Source organism: Leucopleurus acutus (genome assembly GCF_964270905.1).
Source record: "Leucopleurus acutus genome assembly, chromosome: 11".
NCBI classification, from domain to species: domain Eukaryota; kingdom Metazoa; phylum Chordata; class Mammalia; order Artiodactyla; family Delphinidae; genus Leucopleurus; species Leucopleurus acutus.
The window spans coordinates 46,343,271-46,368,744 of NC_139152.1; the positions used below are offsets into that span (position 1 = coordinate 46,343,271).

Below are 25,474 nucleotides of genomic sequence, written 5' to 3' on the forward strand. Positions count from 1 at the left end.
ATCTGTTTCTCTTCTAGTACAACTATTAAGTTAAATATACTTATTTATTTTTGGCTGCGTTGGGTCTTCGTTGCAGTGCACAGGCTTCTCATTGCAGTGGCTTCTCTTTGTTGCGGAGCATGGGCTCTAGGCACACGGGCTTCAGTAGTTGTGGCTTGCGGGCTGTAGAGCGCAGGCTCAGTAGTTGTGGCGCACGGGCTTAGTTGCTCCACAGCATGTGGGATCTTCCCGGACCAGGGCTGGGACCCGTGTCCCCTGCATTGGCAGGTAGATTCTTAACCACTGTGCCCCCAGGGAAGCCCCTATTTATTTATTTTCTTTTTTGGCTGCACCATGCTGCTTGACGGATCTCAGTTCCCCAACCAGGGACTGAACCCGGCCGGGCCATGGCAGTGAAAGCCCGGAATCCTAAAATCTAGGCCACCAGGGAACTCCCAAGTTAAATTTAAATTTATAAATATTTATTGCATGCTTACTACCATACGTGCCAGGGCAAGGACCATGTGCTAGGCATTGTCAATTAAGAGGCCCTCTCTTGGGGAATTCCCTGGCGGTCCAGTGGTTAGGACTCAGCTCTTCCACTGCAGGGGGCATGGGTTCCATCCCTGGTTTGGGAGCTAAGATTTCTCATTTTTTGGCGTGGCCAAAAAAAAAAAAAAAAACAAACAGATGCCCTCTCATAACAATTAAAATACAGTGTGATAATCACTATGATAGGGGATATACTATCATCTGTTGAGTACATAGAGGATGTACCCAATTGCCCATGCCAGAAACCTGGCAGCCAACCTTAATTTCTCGTTTCCTCACCACTCACATTTAATTGATTACTAAATCTTTCCAACCTGTCTACTTCCTTTAATCCCTACAACTACCGCCCTTTTCAGCCCAGATAATATGACCTTTGAACTAGTCTCCTTGCATATAGTTCTACTCCTCTCCAGTCCATTCTTGGCACAGCAGCCAGAGTGATGCTTCTAAAACATAAAAATGGCCTGCCACTCCCCTGACTTAACCATTCAAAGGCTTCCCATTTTCCTCAGAGTAAAGTCCAAATTTTACAGTGTGGTTTACAGAGACTTTCTCCTTTTAGCCCAGTGTTTTCACACTCCCCACCACAAACTCCATACTCCAGCCACACACTACTTCCTCACATTCCTAAACAGCATTGGGGTCTCTGGTCCTTTGCATAAGTTGTTTCCTCTGCCTGAAACACTTCCTCTCCCCACTCCTACCAACCTCCACCAGGCTAACTCTTTCTCATCAGCTAGGTCTCAGTTGAAAGGCCATTTGCACAAGAAGGCCTCTCTTAACCCCTTAGAGTCGGGTAGGGGTCCTAACTAGGAGACCCTACAGCAGATTTCACATTCCCACATTATAACTTTCATGACACGTTAAAGGTTATTTGGCTTTCTGACTTCCCAGGAAGTCTGCGAGCTCCGCTAAGGCAGAAGCCTATATCTATTTTGTGAATAATCGTATCTTCAATGCATTGTATAGCACAAAGCAACCTCTCTGTACCTCAGCTCATAAGGACAATTAAGTATTAATTAATCTTAAAGGTATACAAAGATGATTAAGAAGGGCCCCTTTCTCAATTACTGATACGTGCTTCCTTGAATAACGTATACTTATTGACAAACTCTTAGCCTTCTTACTCCGCCTCAACTTACCTTTTTCCTTTACATGCTCCCTTCCCTTTAAATGAGATTGCCTGGCTGCATATGCGCTTTAGAATGGTATTAAATCAATATTTAATAGTCACATTCTTTTTTGTTAATAGGATATGTACCCTAATTTTTATTGTGTCACTAACGTAAGTTTATCATAACTCTCAACTCTAAAACTGATTCTTATGAACTCGAATCGAGAGTCAGCCATTGCGAACAGCCGCTATCATGACATCGCCACTTCAGCAAGATGACTGGGGGCCTCGGTTTCCGTCACCGCCCGCGGGCTGCGTTACAGGATTAAAGCGCGCCGAGCCCCACACGTAAAGGTCTCCTCGGCCCTCCCACCAAAAAAGTGCTGCTCTGGCACAGTATCTACTGCCTCTCCGTCTCTATGACACTCTTTTCCTGTTTCCTAGTGTTGCATGATGGGAGAAATAGTCTACTTTCCGGGAGTCTGGCCGGGGGAAAGGCCACATTCGGAACTCCATTTCCCGGCGTGCTTCTCGGCGGTCGCTCATCCCACTGGCGGGAGACCGGTTCCGGTTGCATCAGCGTGGGATCCGCGGCGAAATGAGGTTGTTCGTGAGCGAGGGCGCCCCGGGGAGCCTGCCCGTGCTGGCCGCCGCCGGGAGGGCCCAGGGCAGAGCGGAGCTGCTTATCAGCACTGTAGGCCCGGAAGGTAGTCTGCTGGTGCTGGTGGGCGGTGGATGAGCCGGGCGGGACTGAAAACACGCCGACGACCACCCTACAGTTGTCTTCGTCAACCCCGCGCCCGTCACGCACTCCCGTCAACCTCCCGCATTATCCTTGGGCGCCCCATCCCCTCTTTCTTCCCAGTCGTACCTTTCATCCGTCACTTCCCTTAATTACCCTCAGTGTACCCTTCTCTTGCCTCCCCTCCTTCCTCTTCCAGGACCTCGCCTCACTCTAGTGAACCTCTTTCCCTTTTCCAACCTTCTCCCACCCCTATCAGGCAACCCCCCCACCACACGTCACTCACATGATAACCACCAGGTTCTCCTTTGTCGTTCTTAGGAAACCCTGCTTTCCTCTCCTAAGCACACAGAGGCACACATACTCTCTTCGGTTTACCTCTTCTCATTCCCAGCCATCTGTTTGGGTGACTCTTAAGTGGTTCTCTTGTCAATCCTCCCAGTTCTCTTAATTTTGTTCTCCCACTGTAGCTCAGATCAGTCTCAGATATCCTGATTACTTTCAGTTGTTCCACTTCTTGGCTGCAGCACTACCCCAGTACCACCACCTCCTCGCTGCAGTCCCCATCTGTTGTTTCCAGCTGGCTGTCACAGCTGAACACCTGCTGGTCTCTCCAGTTCATTCTGGACCCACCCCCTTTCAGTGCTCCTATCCTGGACCCTCTCCGTGAGACTGCCCATCCCCCCCTGCCCCCCCCCCCCGCCCGTGAAGTTGTCCCTCTAATTTGACAAAGCATTTCTTTTCTCTGTTTTTCACGCATCTTCCTCTCCCGGGTCAGAGTGTGTGGTCCCGTTCCTGACCCGGCCTAAGATTCCTGTCTTGCAACTGGATAGTGGCAACTACCTCTTCTCCACCAGTGCAATCTGTCGGTCAGTACTGGTTCTTGATGCAGGGAGGTGGCTGAATAGAATCAGGGATTATTGTCCTCTGTGTAGCCTTGTTTACAACCACTGTTTCACTGGGGGGTGAGAAATGGGCTAGACAAATGGGCCCCTTTAATTCTACCTCTGTTGCTCTCTTTCTGGGTAGATACTTCTTTCTGTTATCTGGCTGGGAGCAAGATGACCTCACCAACCAGTGGCTGGAGTGGGAAGCGACAGAGCTGCAGGTAGGACTGAGATGTGGGGAATGGCAGGCAGGCTCTTGCTCTGCATGGCTGCCCTGACCCGTGTCTCCTGCATTTTAGCCAGCTTTGTCCGCTGCCCTGTACTATTTAGTGGTCCAAGGGAAGAAGGGAGAAGATGTTTTTAGCCCGGTCCGGAGAGCCCTGACTCATATTGACCACAGCTTGAGTCGTCGGAGCTGTCCGTTCCTGGCTGGGGTGAGTTGGGCCTTGAGATGGGTACTGGGAAAAGCTGTATGATATACGAATTAAGAGGGAAGACTGTATTCAGAGTTCAGAACTTCCAAACTGCCACTTACTAGCAGTGTAAACTTTAAAACTCACAAAAACACTTTAAACTTCATTTTTTTCACCTTTGAAGTGAGGGTAATGTATTACTGTCTGCCTCAGTGGGTTATTGTGAAGATTAAGAGAGGTAATTTAAAATGCTTAGCACAGTGCTTGACACATAGTAAGTGCTTAGGAAATGTACGATACTGTTATGTCAATTGGGAAGAACCTGAGTGTCTCACCTGTGTACTTCTTCCTTTCTTTCCTCAACAAAGGAGACAGAATCTCTAGCTGACATTGTTTTGTGGGGAGCACTATATCCATTACTCCAAGACCCGGCATACCTCCCTGGTGAGAACTGTGCATATCACTTCTCCACCAGCCCCAACCCCAGGAGCTTGGTGTCGGGGTTACAGAGTGGGCAATAGAATATTGAGGACCCATTTTGATGTGTAGCTTGACAGGGCAGCTATAGCAGAAAGATGGCTGAGGGAACTGGGAAAGGCAGCTGGAGAAACTTTGTGAAGAAGGGGAGGAGGTCCCTTCCCGCCTGCCCATTCTTGGTCTTACTGATTGCCTCTTTTCTTCCATGCCACAGAGGAGCTGGGTGCCCTGCACAGCTGGTTCCAGACACTGAGTTCTCAGGAGCCATGTCAGCGAGCTGCAGAGACTGTGCTGAAGCAGCAGGGTGCCCTGGCCCTCCGGCCCTACCTCCAAAAGCAGCCCCAGCCCAGCTTCCTTGAGGGGAGGGCTGTCAGCAATGAGCCTGAGGTTTGGAACAGAGCAGAGGGGTCCCCACAGAGCCTCAGTGCGTGAGGTGGTGGGTGGCTTGGAGAGGGACTTTGAGCATGACTGCTAACTTTTTCAGTTCATGGAGAGCAAGGAGAAGAGTTCTTTACTCTACGCACCCCCCCCCTCACCTGGTGAGGGATACTGTCCACTCTTCATAGGAGGAGGAGCTGGCTACCCTATCTGAGGAGGAGATTGCTATGGCTGTAGCTGCTTGGGAGAAGGGCCTGGAAAGCTTGCCCCCTGTTCAGCCACAGCAGAATCCAGTGTGAGTAGGCACACATGAGTGGGGCTTGGTTTCTTACGTGGAAATTGTTGATAGAGCCAATACCTGCCTGTCGAATTCTCTTTGCTGACCTTTGATTTTCTGTCCTCTCAACCTCTTGGCTAATACTTTGGATATACTGTCCATCAGTCCCATCTGCACCCATGTTTTCAGCTACTTTCTGTCTACTGATTGCACCTAAATCTGTTTTTTCCAGTTCACATCTCTATTCTGAGCTCCAGACATAGTTGTCAGACTATCTTCTAGATTCCTCCACCTCCACTGGCATTGCAAACTCAATGTGTACAAAACCAAACCTATTACCTTCCCTGCCAGCTTCTCTTTCTCCTTCATTCACTTGTCTTAGTGAATGACTCCCACCTTCCACCTAAAAATCCAAGCCAGAAATCTTGGTGTCATCTATCTATACCCTTCTCTCATCTCTGCTTGTATCATTTGTTTCATTACCAGGTTATTGATTCTAACTCCTAAAGAGTCCTTGTATCCATCTCTTCTCCCTGTCCTCACTGCTGCTACCTGAGACTGGGCCTCACCATCTCTTACCTTCTTCTTCCGTGCCATCCCATGCTCCACACTGCCACCAGAATGGCTGCTTAAAACTGCCTATGTTATCCTCTCACCTTCCTTTTCAGAATTCTACAGATGGTTTCTCTGTGTAGTTCACAAGGCCTTTCATGATCTGGCCCCTGCCTGCATGCTTAGCATCATATTCTGTTACTCTCCTGATAGCTAAGATAATATTCACACACATACGTAGATTTTTCCATTGAAATGAAATGTCTGTAGTTCTGAACATGTTGTTCAATAAAGATTTAAGTGTCCACTCCTTGTCAGGCCCTGTGTGCTGGGAACTGGGTCTACAGAGGTGAACGAAACAGATAAGACTGTGCTCTCATACCACTTTGAGTCTAGTGGTATAGACAGGTGTTTAAAAAAAACTGTCACTCATGAAACTAACACAACGTTGTTAATCAACTATACTCCAAAATAAAATTAAAAGTTAAATAAAACCTGTCACACAAAGGTATAATTATAAATTTTTGTAAGTACTATGAAGGAAAAGAACAGGATGCTATGAGAACATATCACAGGAGATTAACTTAGAAAAATGGCATTTGACCTAAGACTTGCAGGAATTCCCTGGTGGTTCAGTGGTTAGGACTCCACGCTTTCACTGCTGAGGTCCCAGGTTCGGTCCCCGGGTGGGAAACTAAGATACCGAAAGCCACGCAGCATGGCCAAAAAAAAAAAAAAAAAATAGGGAACTAAGACTTGCAAGATGAGTAGAGTTAGGCAAGGGTAAGTCTGGGGGAAGGGTGTCTCAGATAGAGCAAGCATCGTGTTTGGTTCTTTATAAGGAATTTCTAAAAGGCTAGTGGCTGGAGACTGGTCAGTCAAGGGGCAATTGGGTCAAGATGAGTTTTAAGAGGAAGGCAGGCTGAGATCATATACTCTCACACCTTGGTGTTTTTGCCCATGCTCTTCCTTCTCCCTGGAATGCCTGCATCTTACCTACCTGCTGTACAGTTGTTCAAGAGACCAGTTCTATCATTTCTTTCTCTGTAGAGCTTGTGAGAGTCTTAAGTGCTTCATCTTCTGGGAGCTTCCATTGTCATATTACGTTGTAATTGTCTCTTTTTAAACTTTTTTTTTTTTTTTTTTTAATTTTTGGCTGCGTTGGGTCTTCATTGCTGCACGCAGGCTTTCTTCTAGTTGTGGCGAGCGGGGGCGGCTCTTCATTGCGGTGCGCGGGCTTCTCATTGCGGTGGCTTCTCTTGCTGTGGAGCACGGGCTCTAGGCACGCAGGCTTCAGTAGTTGCGGCGCATGGGCTCTAGAGCCCAGGATCAGTAGTTGTGGCGTACAGGCTTAGTTGCTCCGCGGCATGTGGGATCTTCCCGGGCCAGGGCTCAAACCTGTGTCTCCTGCGTTGGCAGGCGGATTCTTAACCACTGTGCCACCAGGGAAGCCCTATAATTGTCTCCTTACATGTCTGTCTCCTCGCTAATCTGTAAGCTTATTGAAGGCAGGGCCTCTCTCTTCTTTTATGGTACACATTTTCTAGCACAGGGCCAAGCATTTGGTAGATTATGATAAAATTTGAATGAATTAATGAAAGTTTGTTCATTCACTGATTTTGAGTATTTCTTATGAGTACCTGTTGAGGATTGTTTTAAAGGTAATAAAGAATAGGAGATAGATTTTTCTCAGGTGTTTATACAGGCTAACATGTTTAAATGTGTACTTAGAGAAGGAGACAATTGACTAAAGACCCTAGAGCCAAACCAGGCTATCTTCTGTGCTTTTCCTTCTGACTGAAGGACATCCCCAGTGTCTTTTTTTTTTAAATTTTTTTTAAAATTAAACTTTTTATTTTGAGATAATTGTAGATTCACATGCAGTTGTAAGAAATTATACGGCGCATCCCCAGTGTCTTGATCAGGCAAATTCCCACCCATTCTCGAGGGCCAACTCAAGTAGTTCTGCCTCTGTGAAGTCTTAGTCTTAGGCTGGAGATACTTGCCTTCCTTCGAGCTCCTTGGGCACTTTGTACCCCTCATCGCACTGATCCAGTTAGAAGTTGTCTGATAGAACGTAACCCTCTTGAGGGCAGAACCCTGGGCGTACTCTGTGGTGGTGCATATCTGCCACCGTAGTAAGCACACTCAAGATGAGAGAGACGTTACAAGGTGACAGAAAAGGAGCACCACAGAATGTGTGGTACAAGATGCTTATGGACTCGGGATACAAGGATGACTGGGTGGAAGGCCGGTTACCAGTAAAGAAAGGCTTTCCTGAAGGAGCTGATTTCTAAGCTGGATTTCAGAGAAAACTATGGTATTCAGTCATGGGGAGAAAAGCCAATTAATCCAGGAGAAAACAGTGAGATCTTTCTCAAGGAAATGAGCTGTAAAATGTTCCAGGAAGTAGATGGAACATCTAACTGGATATATAGCATGCAGCTGGGAAGAAGGGTAAGGTTAACATGAGGGGATTATTGGAGTCTCTATTAGCAGAAATTATGGGACTTGGTGAGGTCGCAGGATGCCCAGGGTTGAAGGACACGGTAAGTGATTGTAGTCAGCAATTGTAGATTAAGAATGGTTGGAAGTAACGCAACATTGTAAATCAACTATACTTCAATAAAAAAAAATATTAAAACTGAAAAAAGAAAAGAATGATTGGAAAGATGAAAGGAAACCTGGTGAGGTGTCAGTGCCAGGGAGGGGGGTGAATACAAGACGTGTGCAGCTGAGCTTTCACTGGTGATGAAGCGTGAAAAGAGAAGAGCAGACTGAGTGACTTCCGACAGCAGATTGAGTGACATGACTAGGAATGATCCTGGGAAAGTGGGGAGGAGAGGGTGGCTATGAAGGCAATGGCTGGTTCCTGCTGGTTTGAGTCAGGCCGTGAGGAAGTGACAGATACGGGTTAGGGAGGGAAGAGTCAAGGGATATGAGAGGACTTGGGAAGGCTTGTGTATGGGCTGGCGAGCTGTAAGCATTTCAGGTAGTGAGTAGAGGTAATGTTAACATAGCACTTGGGAAGAAGGGAAGAGGTCAGTGCTGGGAACGCGTTTTTGGGTGGCACTGGTGTCTAGGAAGTCAGCAAATGATGGTGGTTGGACAGATCCTGGGGAGAGTTGTCAATATCCCAGAGTTTGGAGCCTGGGAATGAGCTAAAGGAAAAGGAGTACTTAGGGTAGTAAAGAGAGACAGAGCTCAGCGTCAGAATGAGGCTTCTTAGGAGCAGTACACGAGGCTTGCTTGCTGTGGGCAGGGCCCTGTATTTGCAACCGTAGGGATCTCATGGCTTTTGGGGGAGTTTATGCTCCAGTGGATTCATGCGAGGAAAGACTTCAGATGGACGTGAGCCTGTTACAGTAGAACAGATGCATCTGGGTGTTCTGTGCACTTTGGGTCCCTCTTGACCCTCTCTTCTCCTCCCTGGACTGTTCTCTTCCTCTTCCCTACCAGGTTGCCTGTGGCTGGGGAGAGGAATGTGCTCATCACCAGCGCCCTCCCTTATGTCAACAATGTCCCCCATCTTGGAAACATCATCGGTTGTGTGCTCAGTGCTGACGTCTTTGCCAGGTGGAGCCAGCTGCTGGGGGAAAGCCCTGAGGGAGCAGTGGGCCCCAAGGGAATCGGAGGCCTCAAGGGGGGAAGCCGGAGGGATCCTGGGTACATGGGAGGGGCTGAGATGGGGCCTCATGATCACCACATTCCTTCCCAGGTACTCCCGGCTCCGCCAGTGGAACACCCTCTATCTGTGTGGGACAGATGAGTATGGTACAGCGACAGAGACCAAGGCTATGGAGGAGGGTCTAACCCCCCAGGAGATCTGTGACAAGTACCATGCTATCCACGCCGACATCTACCGCTGGTTTAATATCTCGTTTGACATTTTTGGTCGGACAACCACTCCGCAGCAGACCAAGTAGGTTTCCTCTAATCAGGCAGAAATGGAGAGAGGGAGCAGTGGGAATATGTAGGAGACAGAAAGAAGGAACCAAGATTGTTCCCCGCCCCCCACCCCCAAATATCCGGATATTGTCCTGAAATGTGTCCCAGGCATTATTACGGGGATTCATTGTGTGCAGAAGCCTGACCAGGGCTGAAGGTGCAGCTGAGGGAGGGAAGAGACAGGACTTAGGCTCATGGGAAGGACCTGCCTTCCCTCTACCGCCTCCCTTCTCTTCCTGGCCGCCACTGTCTCAGGACAGCCCCTCTCACTCCTGTGTTTATAGCAAATACACTCATTTTCCTCTGCCTGATTATCGTCCTTATAAAAACTGCATAGTAGACAGGCTGCCAGCTGAGAGTTCTGTGCAGTTTAGCAGCACTCTGATTTAATTTTAATTTTTAGGACATATCAAAGAACTAAACAGTCCTATTATCCTTTTGGAGATTTTTGTTAATGAAGAATACAAAACAGATCTGTATTTTACAAAAGTAAATTCTAGAGCCGTGAGGAAAGAGATCGTGTGGGGAGTTGGGCAATTTATGTGAGGTGTTTGGGCTCATCAGTAAACTCCCTACAGATGACTAAGTGGTCTCTGACTGATTTCTTTGGCACTTGGACTGAATGGGTTTGGATCCTGGGTGGAGTGGCAGGAGGGAGGGGCGCACCACTTCCTCTGACTTCCCCCGGTCCACCCCTCCCCTGTCCCTTGCTCACCTCATCAGAATTACCCAGGATATCTTCCAGCGGTTGGTGGCCCGAGGTTTTGTGCTGCAAGATACTGTGGAGCAACTGCGGTGTGAGCACTGTGCCCGCTTCCTGGCTGACCGCTTTGTGGAGGGCATGTGTCCCTTCTGTGGCTATGAGGAGGCCCGGGGTGACCAGTGTGACAAGTGTGGCAAGCTCATCAATGCCATCGAGCTCAAGGTGAGAGGAGGGTCTCCTGGGAGCCCGGAAGGAGACAGTCTCTAATCTTAAGGGACTCCCAGTCTGGTCCGCCTCAGGTTCTTTTTCTTCTTCCTTTTTTTTTTTTTTTTAATTGAAGTATAGTTGATTTACAGTGTTGTGTTAATTTCTGCTGTACAGCAAAGTGACTCAGTTATACAAATATATACATTCTTTTTTATATTTTCCATTATGGTTTATTCCAGCTTATTGAATATAGTTCCCTGTGCTATACAGTAGGACCTTGTTGTCCATAGGATTTTTGTTTTAGCATTCAAGACCTTTCACCAGTGGCTCTTCCTACTCTGTCTTGGCAATTCATCACTCAGTTCACTGCATAAATACTTACTGAGCATTTACTATGTGCTTGGCGTTGTGCTGGAAAATCGACAAGTTGAGTTCATATTACCCTACCTTTGCTCCTGCTTCATACCACCTGATCTGCATTTGTTTAGTTCTTTCTCTCTTCCATATATACCACCTTTACTTCTACTCCATGTTTATTCATTTGGTAGTTCATTCATTCATTCATTTATTCAACAAACTTTTTTGAGTCTTTAGGGTAGTCACAGTTCTAGGTGTTGAGGATGTAGCAGTGAACAAGACAGATTTTTATCTAGTGCGGGAGGAAACCAACACTAAAGATAGAATAGAGTTACTCCAGGGTAAACTGCCCGGAAGATGTGGTGGAGGGTGACTTCTGGGGGAAGAGTTGAGCTGGGTGATTAGAGAAGGCCTCTCAGAAGTAACATTTGAATTGAGAGTTTAACTGAAGAACGAGAAGGAGCCAGGAGGTGATGAGTGGGGTTAAGAGTGTTCCAAGCAGAAGGACCAGGAAATGCGAAGACCCGAGGCAGCAAAGCGCTGAAAAGGGGAATTGAAAAGGCCAGTGTGGCTCATAGTGAGTCGAGTCAGAGACAAGGTCAAAGAGGTAGGCAGTGACCCGATTTCCAGGGCCCAGTCGGCCATCTGGGAGTGGAATGGCACGCTGCTCTGTGGATAATGGGTAGGAGGGAAGCGAGAGAGGAGGTGGGGAAACCAGTCTGGAGGCCAGTGGTAGCTCAGAAATGGGATGACGATAGCTTGGACTAGGCTAATAGCAGTAGAAATAGCGGGGTGGGAGGGGGGAAGGATTTGAGATATGTTTTGGAGGCAGACTCTATAGAACTGGATAGACTGCAATTCGGGGTGATAGAGAAGTCAAGAGAATGACGACTTGTGTGCTTTTAGCTTGAGCAGCTTGGGCGGATGGTAGTACTATCTATGAACACAGGCAAGATTGGGTGAAGAAGAGCTTTCCTGTGGAATTCAGTGATGCTATTTGGGTTTGTTAAGTTTGAGGTGCCTCCTTAGACATCCAAGGAGGGATGTTAGGTAGGCAGTTGATAGAGGCATGTGGAGTTCAGGAGAGAGGTACTGAGCGTTATAATTTCTCACCTTCAAAAACCCAGATCAGAACTCATTCAGAAGCTTTCATTGGTTAGCTCCACCTGTTTACTCCTTTCACCATCATCCTTCAATGTTTGTATAGTCAGGTTGTGCCGTGAAAATGAGTATTTCTTGACATTTTGCCGTGTGAAAGCCTGTGCTCGTTTCTCACGCAAGCCCTCTCTCCCTGATTCATTGTAACTTCCTCAAGGAGAGGAACCGTGTGTCTTCTCTTCGTTGCTCTTTCTGCTCCTCACACAGCTGCGTACAGTGCAGGGCTCTGGGTCTAGCCTGTGCTCAGAGAATGCTTTTTCCTATTCTTTGGAGTGAAAGGACACAGATGTGAAACTCTGAGTAGCAAATGTTGTGCTATGCAAACCTGAGTCTGCAAGTTCAGAGAAGACCCAAGTAAGTAGTTCGTGAGTTGGCGGGGTGTGAGCGTGAGGCTAAGCTCGGTGCCAGAGGGGGGACCTCATCTCTCTGTGCCTCCCCCCTCTCCTGGACAGCTCCTGGCATGCAGCCTGATCCTGACTGTCCTACCTTGGGTCACCCCTTCTCTTGACTTTCCCTTCACAGAAGCCTCAGTGTAAAGTCTGCCGGTCGTGCCCTGTGGTGAAATCCTCTCGGCACCTGTTTCTGGACCTGCCTAAGGTGAGTGGGCCTTTCCCTCAACCAGTCTGCATGGCCTCCTCTGCCCCCTCTGCCTCAGGCACAGGCAGAGGCAAATTTGTACCAAATCACCCTCATATATTTTTAATTTCCATTTTAAAATTATACTTAACATGCTTAAGGTTAAAAGATGTAACAGGAAAAGGGCACAAAGTGAAAGGCCCAGGCCCATCTGCCAAGAGATATTTACTACTGCTGATTTTCCTCTGTAGCACTTGCACATGAAAGTATTCTTATGCCTTTTTTTTCTCCTTAATACAAATTAGATCATGGCATTCATATTCTTCAGTCTACTTTCTTTCTTTTACTTCACAATGTGTCTTAACCGATTTTTCACTTTAGTGGATTTGCTGCTTTTTTTTTTTCCTTTTAAACTTTTTATTTGGAAATAATTTCAAGCTTGCAAAAAGAGTTGCAAGAATAAGCTGTTGCTAGAACAAAGAACCTCATGTTCTTTACCCAGAAGAACCTCATGTACCCATTACCCAGATTCATGGCTGTTAAGATTTTGCTCCATTTGGTTTAGCTTATTCTCTCTCTCATACATGTATGCATCTGTATTTATATAACCTCTTTACTCTTGAATGCTGCCCGGTGTGTTTCCTAAGAAAAAAGACATATTCCTGCATAAACACAGTATGGTTAACAACTTCAAGAAATTTAAAATTGATATAGTTGTGTGATCTACCAGCCATATTCCAGTTTTGCCAACTATTCCATTAACATCCTTTCTAGCATCATTTTTCCTGTAGTGTAGAATCTGGTTCTGGATCATGTATTGCATTTAGTTTTTCTGTCTCTTTAGTTTCCCTTAATCTGAAACAGTTCCTCAGCCTTTCTTTATCTTTTATGACATTAACAGTTTTTAATAATTATAGGCCCTGATTCCCCCTTTTAAAATAGAGTATTCATTTTGGATTTGTTGGCTGTTTTCCTCATGGCTAGATTCAGGTTATGCATCCTCAGCTGGAATACTACATAAATGATACTTTGTTCTTTCCAGATGATACTTAGTTCTTTCCAGATGATACTTTGTTCTTTCCAAAATGATACTTTGTTCTTTCACATCATGGCCATTTCCCCCTCATTGGTGATGTTAATTTTGCTCAGTCAGGGTGTTACCCAGCTTCTCCACTGTACAATTAATATTTTCCCCTTTGCAACTTATAAGCAGTCTGTGGGAATACACTTTAAGACCATGCAAGTACTTTGTTCTTCATTGAAAGGTTCCCTCTAAATTTAGCATCCATTTATTTAATCATTCTTACCTGAACCAGTTTTTGTTAAGATTTGCCAACTCTGCCACTCCCTCCACATTTACCCTTCTCCTTCATTCATTTATTTCATTTATTATCAGTGTCAACTCATGGATGCCAGTTTTTTTCAGTGGTTTATAATTGATTCCTGTCCTAAATAATTTTCATATTCGAATTGTCCCTTATTTGGCCAATGGGAGTCTATTCAAGGTTGTTTCTCTGGGTGTTTCTGAGGTCTCCCATCATTTTTTAAGCACTTCCTTATTTTCTAGCATAGCAGGATATTCTAGATTCATCTTGTTCCAGTCTGGGATTCAACCATTTCTCTACCAAGCCCTGTTTCTTTTTTTTTAAGTAGGTAACAGTGTTAGAGACCAAGATTTAAGTGTGCTCATTGCTACTGAGATGTCTTTGCTTCTAGGCCCTGTCAGCAGAGAGTTAGGCATTTGTTTTGGGTTCACACTGACACCTGAAATACCAGGCCAGCCCCATGGGGTTCTTCCTCACTTTCCCTCATTTCCCTTCTTCCAAACAGTAAGTACTCTGGTTCCCAACAACATTATTTACTCATTTGCTCGATTCTACAATACACCTAAAAATTTCAGAATTGCTTCACCCATACCACTATCAAAAAACCTACTAAGATGAGTTTAGGGTTTATTGGCAGTCCTGCCCCTTCCCCCCCAAGCGCGGGTATATAATCAAATATGTTCAAAATTGTCCTGGCTTAGTTTTTTCCCCCTTTAGTGTGGTTGTGTTACTGAAGTAAGCCAATAAGTTTGGTTCATTTGCTTCTAGTTCTTTTTCTCTCCTCATACTTACTAACTTAATTTTTTGAAAATGTAGAACATCAGTATGCTTCTAAAACATCAAAACCATGCAAAAAGGTATACGCAGAGAAGTGTCATTCCCTTATTCCCTTTCCTGTCCAGGCTACCTTGTTCTCCCATCTCCTGTAGGTGATTGGCTTTGTTTTCCGATTTTGTCTTAGTGTGTTTATTTTTGTAAAGATAAGCCTGTGTGTGTGTGTGTGTGTGTGTGTGTGTGTGTGTGTGTGTGTGTGTGTTATTTCCTCTTATACAAAATACAGCATACTGTATATACTCTTTTGCGTTTTGTCTTTTCCATCTAACAGTATGTTCTAGAAATGACTCCATATCAGGATTACTCCATATCAGATGATAGAGATCCTTCTTACTCAGGCTTGTTTGTTTTATTTAAACAGCTGCATAGTACTCCATTTTGTGTGGGTACCATGGTTTTTTGTTTTGTTTTTTAAAAATATTTATTTATTTGCACCAGGTCTTAGTTGCGGCATGCGGGATCTTTAGTTGTGGCATGTGGGATCTTTTTTTTTAGTTGTGGCATGAGGGATCTAGTTCCCTGACCAGCGATTGAACCCGGGCCCCCTGCATTGAGAGCACAGAGTCTTAACCACTGGACCACCAGGGAAGTCCTGTGGGTACCATAGTTTAACCAGTTTCTTGTGTTTGCCATTTAGGTAGTTTCCAGTATTTTGCAGTTAAAAATACTATTGCAGTGACTAACCTTGTGCATGTGTATTTTTGTATTGTGGGAAGTGTATCTTCAGGATAAATTCCTTAACAGGGATCACTTGCTGTGTCCAGGAGAAATGCATATGTAGGTTATTGCCAAATTTTTCTCAATAGGTGTTATTCCATTTTACATTCCTCCCAGTAGTGTGTGTGTGCACTTGTTTGCCCAGAGCCTCACCAGTAGAGTGTGTTGTCAGGTTTTGGATGCTACAGTATTTATGTGGATGAATCACATGAACCGTCCCTTACAAAAGATTTATCTTTGTTTTTCTGCTTACAGAAGTGATAAACACTTGTTTTTAAAATTTCAGAATGAGGGAATTCCCTGGCAGTCCAGTGGTTGGGACTCTGCACTTCCACTGCAGGGGGCACAGGTTTGATCCCTGGTCGGGGAACTAGGATCCCACAAGCCGTGCAGTGCGGCCCAAAAAAAAAATGTTCAGAATGAAATACATGGTGTAAAGGTGGATGTTCCCCTTAATCTCATGTGAGAATAAAGCACTGAGATATAATTTTCCTCAAAAATTTTTTGGCCTTATGTTAATCTGTGTATTACTATTCTTTATTTTTATAAATAGGATTATATCATATGTTACTGTTTAGCAGTTTATTTAATGTATTTCTGAGATCTTTACATATCAATACATACAGGTCTTCCTCACTCTTTTTAAAGGGCTTATAAGTATTTCATTATGTTGATATACCATATTTCTTTAAATTCTACAGAACCAAGTGAATTAGTTTTAATTTTTGCTGTGGTGAACTGTGCACTTCTTTATAAACACATCTGTACACACTTATGTGAATATTTCTGTTGAAAAAAATCCCTAGAAGTGGAATTGCTATGGCAAAGTCATGAATCCTTAATTTTAATTATATATCACCAAACTACTCCAAAATGGTTGTACGTATTTATCCTTATGGTGACCACACATGCGACTGTCCTAAACCAGCTCTCTGTGCTTCTCTGCTGTCTCAGTTGGGAAAGCCGCTGGAGGAGTGGTTGGAGAAGACGTTGCCTGGCAGTGACTGGACACCTAACGCCCGGTTCATCATTCGTTCTTGGCTTCGGGATGGCCTCAAGCCACGCTGCATAACCCGAGACCTCAAGTGGGGAACCCCTGTGCCCTTAGTAGGTTTTGAGGACAAGGTAAAAACGCTATGCTTTATTCATATCTCATATTATTCAGCCTTGGGATTGAAACCCTGGGCTAGCAGAACAGACTTGATTGTGTCTTGATTCAGTCTGAGGCTTTGGGTTGGCAAGGTTTTCCCAGTGTTCTTGCATCTTACTGTGTCTCCTCCCTCCTGACCCTCCAGGTATTCTATGTCTGGTTTGATGCCACCATTGGCTACCTGTCCATCACAGCCAACTACACAGACCAGTGGGAGAAATGGTGGAAGAACCCAGAACAAGTGAGCAGTTCTTTGTTAGCCTGTCAAAGACCTGGGGAGGGTGCGTGTATAGTGGGGGTGGTTAGGGGTGGGTAGCTGATCTTTCTTGGGCCTTTGAAGAGGATGTCAGGAGCTCTGTCTCCCAATTATATTCCATAGGTGAGCCTGTATCAGTTCATGGCCAAAGACAATGTTCCCTTCCACGGCTTAGTCTTTCCTTGTTCAGCCCTAGGAGCTGAGGACAACTACACTTTGGTCAGCCACCTCATTGCTACAGGTACCCTGGGAGATTGGAGAGGGGGATGTTCTTAGAGAATGAGGGCCAAGACAGTACTTGGAAGAAACTCCTGGAGAGGTGCTAGGTCTTGAGTTAGGAGTTGAGATGGAATAGGAAACAATTAGAACATGGAAGCTCAATGCAGGAAAAGGAAACAAGGGCTTCCCTGGTGGCGCAGTGGTTGAGAGTCCGCCTGGCAATGCAGGGGATGCAGGTCCGTGCCCTGGTCCAGGAGATCCCACATGCCGCGGAGCGGCTGGGCCCGTGAGCCATGGCCTATGAGCCTGCGTGTCCGGAGCCTGTGCTCCGCAACGGGAGAGGCCACAACAGTGAGAGGCCCGCGTACTGCAAAAAAAAAAAAAAAGAAAAAGGAAACAAGAACCTGAAGAGAGCAAAAGTCCAAAGCTAAATTTTGTAATGGGTAGAAGTAAACAGAAGACCAGAATGCAGAGGAAGGATCTCCCAAGTTCTGTGCAGGCCAGCTACTCTAGAACTGAGGTTGAGGGAGAGGAAAGAAGAGTTAGTGGGTCAGAGAGGAAGGACATGATTTTTTTTTTTTATACAGCAGGTTCTTATTAGTTATCTGTTTTATACATATTAGTGTATATTTGTCAATCCCAATCTCCCAGTTCATCCCACGAAGAAGGACATGATTTGAACAGATGGTTCTCATTCTCCTTCTCTGTCCAGAATACCTGAATTACGAGGATGGGAAATTCTCTAAGAGCCGGGGTGTAGGAGTGTTTGGGGACATGGCCCAGGACACAGGGATCCCTGCTGACATCTGGCGCTTCTATCTGCTGTACATTCGGCCTGAGGGTCAGGACAGTGCCTTTTCCTGGACAGACATGTTGCTCAAGAATAATTCTGAGCTGCTTAACAATCTGGGCAACTTCATCAACAGGTGAGACCTGGGGAGGGGTGAGAGTCAGCAGATGAGCCTGGGGTGGGGCTACTAGGCCACGTGTGCTTGGTGCGAGTTAGTTGTAGAGATGTGATTTAGCAGAGTTGGGCACAAAGTGAATTTTTGTGAATTATTTTCATATTAATGTTCTTTGTAGAATTGGAAATGTGTTTTTTCCTAGCAAAAAGGTTCACTTGCAGACCACTGAAAAGTTCGGCTGAAGAAGGGGGTTATTTTAGCATAGGGGTAGGAGACTTCTGCCGTACTTTTCAGTTTTGTTACTTCAGGCTCACATTCCATTATCGGTCCCTATCTCAGCTACTCTGCAACCTAAAGAAATATCCTCCATGGCTACACACGCTTTCAGGTTTGCTCATTAACCACATTGAACAGATAGTCCCTACTAGAGGATTTATTTGTTTGGTAGCAATTAATGCATATTTCAGCGTGATCATTCTGAGTTTTTAACTTCTTAAAAATAAACGGTTGCTTAACTTTATTAGTTCCCTTTATATAAGGGATATCTGTATATAAAACGTCTGTTATGTGTAGACTCATATTCTTACGGGAGAGGGAGAATAAGGAATTAATTTGTTAAGTTTTGCCTTCCAGCTTGAGGGAGCCAGGTGGTTTCAGTTCTGAGAAAATGCAGAATTATGAAAATCGTGTCAAATTTCTCTAAGGAGACTGGGCAGTAACTTCTCTTTTCTCTCCCCTCTCCTGCCCTCCTCCCATCCAGAGCTGGGATGTTTGTGTCTAAGTTTTTTGGGGGTTTTGTGCCTGAGATGGTGCTCACCTCTGATGATCGGCGCCTGCTGGCCCATGTCACCCTGGAGCTCCAGCATTATCACCAGCTGCTAGAGAAGGTTCGGTAAGTAGCTATACCTCTGTCTCAACTCAGTGATCTGCTGGCATGTTGAGAGCCCCATAGTGGTCCCCCCAGAACCTTACACCTTGGCCTGCATCCTTCCTTCCCAGGATCCGGGATGCCTTACGCAGTATCCTCACCATCTCTCGCCATGGCAACCAGTACATTCAGGTGAACGAGCCCTGGAAGCGGATTAAAGGCAGCGAGGCTGACAGGTAGGTAAGGAGGTACGGTTGGCTCTAGGAATAAAGTGGCTGGTAGGCTACGTCCTCCTGGGGGTCGTGACTAATATCTTTTCTTCCTCAGACAGCGGGCAGGGACAGTGACAGGCTTGGCAGTGAATATAGCTGCCTTGCTGTCCATCATGCTCCAGCCTTACATGCCCACGGTTAGTGCTACCATCCAGGCCCAGCTGCAGCTCCCACCTCCAGCCTGCAGCATCCTGCTCACAAACTTCCTGTGCACCTTACCAGCAGGACACCAGATTGGCACAGTAGGTCTCTAGATTTGAAAGAGCCAGCTTCTCTCAAAATTCCTGCTTTTGCCAAGCAGCCTCTGGGGAGGGGTCAGGGAAGAACTTAACTTTGGGCATGAGACTCTCATAGCTATTCGAACCCCTTCCCCACTCATCCCCACTCTTCACTTAGGCTTGTTTCTAATATAAAGTCCTTAGTATTGGTTTACGAGCCCAATGTTTTCTGTAGCTCACGTATCCTCACTAAATGCCAGGACCCAAGGGGCAGGGAGAATACAAAGTAACCACTTCCTCAACACAAGGGGATAAAAGTATGTACACCTCTAAGCTTTTGCATCAACCTAGCATCATTAAATAGTTTAAATAACTTTTGACCCTAGTGAATGCTTTTTCTGGATTCTTTACTGAAATCAGCAGGTATTTGCTCAGTGTTACACTCTTACAGAGTGTTTTTTCTAGACCACTGAGTTCCTAAATGTCAGAAGTTGGGGTGGAGAGGCCCTCTATATAGTCTGGTAGAGTTTATACCTAATCAGTGAATGATTCTGGAATTCTTTTTTTCACAGGTCAGTCCCTTGTTCCAAAAACTGGAAAATGACCAGATTGAAAGTCTGAGGCAGCGCTTCAGCGGGGGCCAGGTGAGAAAGCTAAAGACTCTGCCTCACCCACCAACAGTTAGTATCCTCCAGTAGCCCTCACTCATCCCTCTTTCCATCTATTGGCCCTGCTGCTTCCTCACTTCATTTTTCTTTCCTGTCTTAGCTAGAAGAGTCCTTGTCATTAAAGGTAATCACTTTCCCCCTGAGATGTTATATAAAACTTGAGGTCGGGGGATGTATGTGGTAGCAGGTGCTAACTCTGTTGTTGATCTCAAGGCAAAAGCATCCCCCAAGCCAGCAGCTGTAGAGACTATGACAACAGCTGGACCACAGCAGATACAAGTGCTGATGGATGAAGTGACCAAGCAGGTATGGAGCTTAAGCCCTATGGGAGGCTGGAAAAGCTGAATCCTAAATAGGTCGTTTCTGGTCTCACTGTTGTGATTCCCCCATCCCCTCTTCTCTTAGGGCAACATTGTCCGGGAATTGAAAGCACAAAAGGCAGACAAGAACCAGGTTGCTGCAGAGGTGGCTAAACTCTTGGATCTGAAGAAACAGTTGGCTCTAGCTGAGGGGAAACCCCTTGAAACCCCTAAAGGCAAGAAGAAAAAGTGAAAGTGAGAACTTGGCTCCTAGAAAGTCACTTTAATGGATGTGGACAGTAATAAATAAATGTACAATCTCTATATACATGCCGAGACCCTCTCCTGTCATCTACCCTAAGTTTTCCCCCTACTGAATAGATGGGGGTGGGAGGGGTCCATCGTTGGCACTGGTGAGAAGGTGGTCAGTAGATACTTCCAGGAAGGGTCGGAAGTGGCCCGAGGGGGAAGCGCTGGTCCCAGCCGTTCATGCTTGGTGCACATTAACCATCCGGTCAATCAGGGCTCGGCGAGTCGCCTCCACTTCCCTGGTCAGGCGCTCGATTTCCTGCTTGAGCCGTTCGTTCTCTTCAGCTAGCTGTGCCACTTTTCTTTCGTTCTCTTGTTCTTTCTCCTTCATGCGTTGCTTTCCAGCCCGTGCCGGGGACTGGCCACTGTGTTTCCGTTTCCTGGGTCTTTCTTGGTCTTCCTCTTCTTCCTCCTGAGCCGGGGAGCTCTGACTGGAATCCGGAGAGCTGGGGCTCTGGGAGGTGCGCGTGACCGCTGCTCGTCCTGGCTCCTCGGTCAGCCAAGCCAGGGAGGCGGGGTCAAGAGTGGTGAAGGTTTTTGGTTCTTCCTTCAAAGGAATGAGGAAAGGCAGAGTAGGTGTTAATTAGCTGAGAAGGGACGGGCAGCCCCTGACCAGCGTTAGGCCTAGCATTCTTACCTCCTCGTTTCCAGGGGGTGAGACATAGGTACCCCCATTTTCATCTGAGGACAGCACCTCCTGCAAGTCCTCATACCAGGCTTCCAGCTCCCAGCTGGACAGTGTCCCAAAGGAGAAAGGCAGTGACTCAGCTGCCATCTCTGTGGCTGGATCAGGCTCTGGGAAAGGACATAGTCAGGATAGTGGGTGGGGGAAGAAGCTCCACAAAGCCGTCAGTCTACGGGTTGGCACACTGGCCTGCTGCCTGTCTGTTTTGGTAGATAAAAGTTTATTGGAACACAGCCACATCGATTTATTTACATATTGTTTACGGCTGCTTTCATGAGACAACAGCAGAGATGCATAGTTGTGACAGAGACTATTCTGTGTGGCCCTCAACGTCTAAAGTACTTACTGTCTGACCCTTTAAAATTTACCAACCCCTGATCTAGAATGATACTCCATCTTTGCTTTTGCCCAGCACATGAAGAAGCAAGTGCCTGGATGTGCATTCTTACGGGTTCCTGGTAAAAGTCTTCGGCCCCCCTTGGGGAACTCCACTGGTTGTGTCCAGGGGCGGTCACCAGACCATCTGTGCTCCTTCCTCCTCCTGTGTGGGGAGCTTGGGCAAACAGTCCTTGGGTCAGTCTAACCTTGGTGGGGACGGAGGTGTGGTGAGACCTCACCTGACTGCTCACTCAGGGCCAGCTTTCAATTAGGACATGCTCTAAGAATAGTGATTTGGTCACCTTGTTAGGGGCAGGTCAGGAGGATGGATGTGGCCTAACAGCAAAAGCCTGCCCAGATTCAAACCGTCCTCTCCCACCTTCTCTAGGTGTTTTCATAATTTCTTAGGGCCCCAGTAAAGGGGGCCTAAGCAGCAATTCTTAGGAGCTGGTTTTGGGAAAGGGTTGGTTAAGTTTACCTGCTTTCAGGTGTGGTGATGTATGAAGATACACTTCCTTCTGGAACACTGTGGGGATCAAAGATAAATGTTAGCCATTTCTGGAAGGGGGGAGACAGGCACGTTCTTTTATCTCCAGCTTCCTACTGCTCCTTCCTTACTTCTTGTCTTATAGAGTATAGTTAGTTATTGGTCCCTGTAGCCATTTCTAAGGACAGAGAAGAGCCTGACTTCCTTTATTTTTAGTTGCTGACATTTGTAGTCCTGATTACATAATAACAAAATCCTGGCCAACTCAGCTTTCTCTAAATTTAAGGCAGTCCTCAAATCTGCCAGGGTAAGGACTGGACTACAGGGAAGGGAAAAAATCAAGTGGCATTTTCCTATTTCCATTCCCACACTGACATCCTCCAAATGTGTATTTCCAGTCTAGACCTCTCCTGGGACCTCCAGCTCTAACTGCTTACTTGCCATTCTCTTTTTGGATATCTAATAGGCATCACAGACTGAACGTGTCCAAAGACCAACTCCTGCTAATCTTCTCCTTCCAAGGTCTTTCCCATCTCGGTATACAGCAACTTTAGTTGCTTGAGCCAAAAACCTTGGTATCATCCTTGATTCCTCTCCTCTCACACCCCACAATCCAATCCAAACCACCAGCAAAACTTCTTGAGTCATTCTTCAAAACCCCAGAATCTAAACACGTCTCACCAATTCCACTGTTTCTAATCTAGATCAAGTTACTATCATCTCTTGGGTGACTGCAGAAACCTCTTGACTGCAGGTCTCCCAGTTTCTGCTTCTGCAACCCCTCCCAGAGTCTATTCACAACAGCCCCCAAAGTGAGTCTTTTAAAACTTAAGTCAAGGGCTTCCCTGGTGGCGCAGTGGTTGAGAGTCTGCCCGCCGATGCAGGGGACACGGGTTCGTGCCCTGGTCTGGGAAGATCCCACGTGCCGCGGAGCGGCTGGGCCCGTGAGCCATGGTCGCTGAGCCTGCGCGTCCGGAGCCTGTGCTCCGCAACAGGAGAGGCCACAACAGTGAGAGGCCGCAAAAAAAAAAAAAAAAAAAACTTAAGTCAGGCTGTGTCATTCCTCTATTCAAAACCTTCTCATTTCACACATATTAAAAGCTAAAGTCCTTAAAATGGCTTAGGAGGCCCTCCACAATCTGCTCTTTCCTTGCTCTGTTTTTCTCATTGACCACTCTCCGTCTTGCTCACTCTAGTCCAGCCAACTGGCCTCCTGTTCCCTAAAGATACTATGCATGCTCCCACCTTAGGACCTCTGCTCTTGCTATTCCTTCTCCTGGAAAGCTCTTCCTTCCACATACCACATGGCTTACTGCCTTGCCTATTTTTAGGTCTTTCATTTAAATATCACCTCAGTGGGGGAATCCCTGACCACCCAGTGTAAACTGTAACCTCCACTCAGCATTCTCTACCCTTCCATGCTTTAGTTTTTTTCTATGGCACATGTTTGCTTACTGTATGCCTCTTCCCACTGAAATGTAAGCTCTGTGAGAGGAGAGATTTTTTTCTCTCTTGTTCACGGATAAATGCTGGGTCCCAAACTTAACCAGCATAGTAGGTGCTGGTTAAGTATTTGTTAGGAATCAATGGATAAATGTCCCCAATCTCTCATAGGGAAAGGACGACAAAGTCCAGAGGCAGAGCAGCAGCTGCCTATCCCTGGGGACTGTAGATGCAATATCGTCCTCAGTGCTTCTGTACAGGGCTGTCGTCCCTGGGGAGCCCTCCTTGCTTTCCAGTGTGTGGGACATAGCTTTCATCATCAGTGGAGCCCCGGGCCAGAGGGCTGCAGAGCCAAGCAGGGGGCTGACCTGATGCAATGGTTACACAGAGATTAGCTGGAGACAGGACAAGGGGAAAGAGGCAAGGACCAATCCCAGGGGAAGGACAATCCACTGGGGAGACCTCCAAATGGCTTCCTACACTTAAAAGATCCAGGATGCTCTCTTCTGCAGAAGGCTTAGGGACCTCTGGGGAAAAGGAAAACTCATCTCTGCTCCCCGTCCATCGACATTCCTCTTCCCAAAAGCTTGTGTCGGTCTCTTTTAAGATTCTCTCCTCTGCAAGGGTGCAGAAAGAATGTCCTGTGGAGGGTCCAAAAGCCCCATCTACTGACGTGGCTATGCTGGCCCTGAGACGCTGCGGCTAAGACAGGATTGGGGGTGGGGGTGGGGGAGGACGCTAGTGGCAAAGTGGCGGCAGCGGCCTGAACCACTGTCAACCAGCCTTCTCGGCGCGGGGATGTGTCCTGTTGCCCCGCCTCCCACCCGGCAGGCCTAACGAGGAGGCCTGGGGTCTGCAACGGGAGAGAAAAAATCTTCCTAGGGCAGCTGGGGCCCCTTCCCTGAACAGCACAGAGTAAGGCCTATGCTCCGGGCAGTGGTGGGATGCTGCTGTCGTGCGAAGGAAGAGGAGTCTGTAAGCACTACTTCTGAATGAAGACTTCTCATCCCTCCCCCGGACGGTCACTTCACTTCATTGCGGAGGGTGTGGGACCACATCCTTAAGAGCGGATGCCCTAACTTTAAGGTGACAACTGGTGTTCACGAGGATGGGAGGGTAAAAGGTAGATGGGGGAATCAGTACTCGCCTCTCTCCTCAGGTTCCGGCTCTGACTTTGGCTCTGTCGCTGCCACCCGCTCATCTTCAACATGATACACTCTATGCCTTAGACTCAAGCCTCTGACCCGGATAGCGCGGAGCTGAGATCTTTTAATAGGGCCTTGCCCTCCTCTCCGGGGGCGGATCCAGAAGCCTACCAATCATAAAGCGGCACGCCGGCATTGGCCCCGCCTCATACCTTACATCCGCCACTCAGGAGCCCCAAGGCACCGCCCCCATCGCTCCCTCCCGCTTGGGGGTCGACTTAGTGTTGGACCCGGAAGTGGCTTTGGGTCACGAGGCTTTGCGGAGGAGGTGAGTCATGCGCGCGCGCGGAGGGGAGAGCTGGCGGGGGAGGGGAGGAAAGGGGGGCGGGGATGATGCAATGTTTGGCAACCGGTGTCTGCGCGCGCACGCGCAGGGCACTACAAGGGTGGTGGGAGGTGCGGGGGGGGGTGGGGGAGAGGAAAGAGGGCGGGGCGCCAGCTCGCGGCACCCAACGGCCCCAACAGCGCTCAACCGTGGTTGCCCCTAGGCTGCGGTGTGAAGCCTTACTGCGGCTAGTCTCCCTCAAGAGCTCTTGTTCTGCCCACCTGACTTGAGCCCCGGTTTTACCTCCTCCACAAGAGACTCCCATTTTCTTTGCCCCTCATCCCCTCCCAGCAATGGACACAAGGTCTTTTAAACCTCCGTCCTTTGAAAATTTGCATCCAACCACCAGGGTTGTTTGCATCTTCTTGAGTCTTCCTAAAGGGGTCCTCTCTTTTAGCTCCCTGGCTCCCTCAAAAGAGGCCAAGTAACTTGAATCCCCTTGGTAGTCATTTTCAGCTCCTCCTCGCTGAAGAGCACCCTTAAACTCTTATCTTTATAAAGTTTTTGATGAGCCCTTGGCATGCCAGAATTCATGTTCTTTGCCGGGTGGCCCCGATTCCCACTCTTTCCCTTATCACCTTCCCCCGTGGT

The 25,474-nt window shown here is 47.1% G+C and overlaps 3 protein-coding genes across 4 annotated transcripts; 1 reads left to right on the forward strand and 2 right to left on the reverse strand.

The window, feature by feature from the left end:
• The first annotated feature begins 2,211 nt into the window (after positions 1–2,211).
• Positions 2,212–20,325, forward strand: MARS1 (methionyl-tRNA synthetase 1). 2 transcript variants are annotated; one of them, XM_082850951.1, is made up of 21 exons: positions 2,212–2,352; positions 3,166–3,256; positions 3,417–3,495; positions 3,574–3,708; positions 4,056–4,131; positions 4,379–4,551; positions 4,731–4,837; positions 8,831–8,947; positions 9,090–9,293; positions 10,043–10,244; positions 12,267–12,341; positions 16,151–16,321; positions 16,492–16,587; positions 16,726–16,843; positions 17,534–17,747; positions 18,487–18,618; positions 18,726–18,830; positions 18,922–19,108; positions 19,657–19,728; positions 19,966–20,058; positions 20,158–20,325. In XM_082850951.1, the coding sequence occupies exons 1-21, from the start codon at positions 2,244–2,246 to the stop codon at positions 20,302–20,304; spliced, it is 2,703 nt and encodes a 900-aa protein (XP_082707077.1). In that variant the 5' UTR covers positions 2,212–2,243; the 3' UTR covers positions 20,305–20,325. The 2 variants fall into 2 exon arrangements, with proteins under 2 accessions (XP_082707077.1, XP_082707078.1); XM_082850952.1 differs by lacking the exon at positions 8,831–8,947.
• A 213-nt stretch (positions 20,326–20,538) lies between these two features.
• On the reverse strand, positions 20,539–21,135 carry DDIT3 (DNA damage inducible transcript 3; the record flags this gene model as incomplete). The annotated part of the gene is made up of 2 exons (XM_082850953.1): positions 20,539–20,907; positions 20,998–21,135. 2 exons carry the CDS (start codon positions 21,133–21,135, stop codon positions 20,539–20,541), a joined length of 507 nt encoding a protein of 168 aa, XP_082707079.1.
• LOC309969257 (DDIT3 upstream open reading frame protein) lies at positions 21,101–24,563 on the reverse strand (the record flags this gene model as incomplete). Its single annotated transcript, XM_082850954.1, has 3 exons — positions 21,101–21,155; positions 21,902–21,949; positions 24,501–24,563. 2 exons carry the CDS (start codon positions 24,561–24,563, stop codon positions 21,908–21,910), a joined length of 105 nt encoding a protein of 34 aa, XP_082707080.1. The 3' UTR covers positions 21,101–21,155; positions 21,902–21,907.
• Positions 24,564–25,474: the final 911 nt, after the last annotated feature.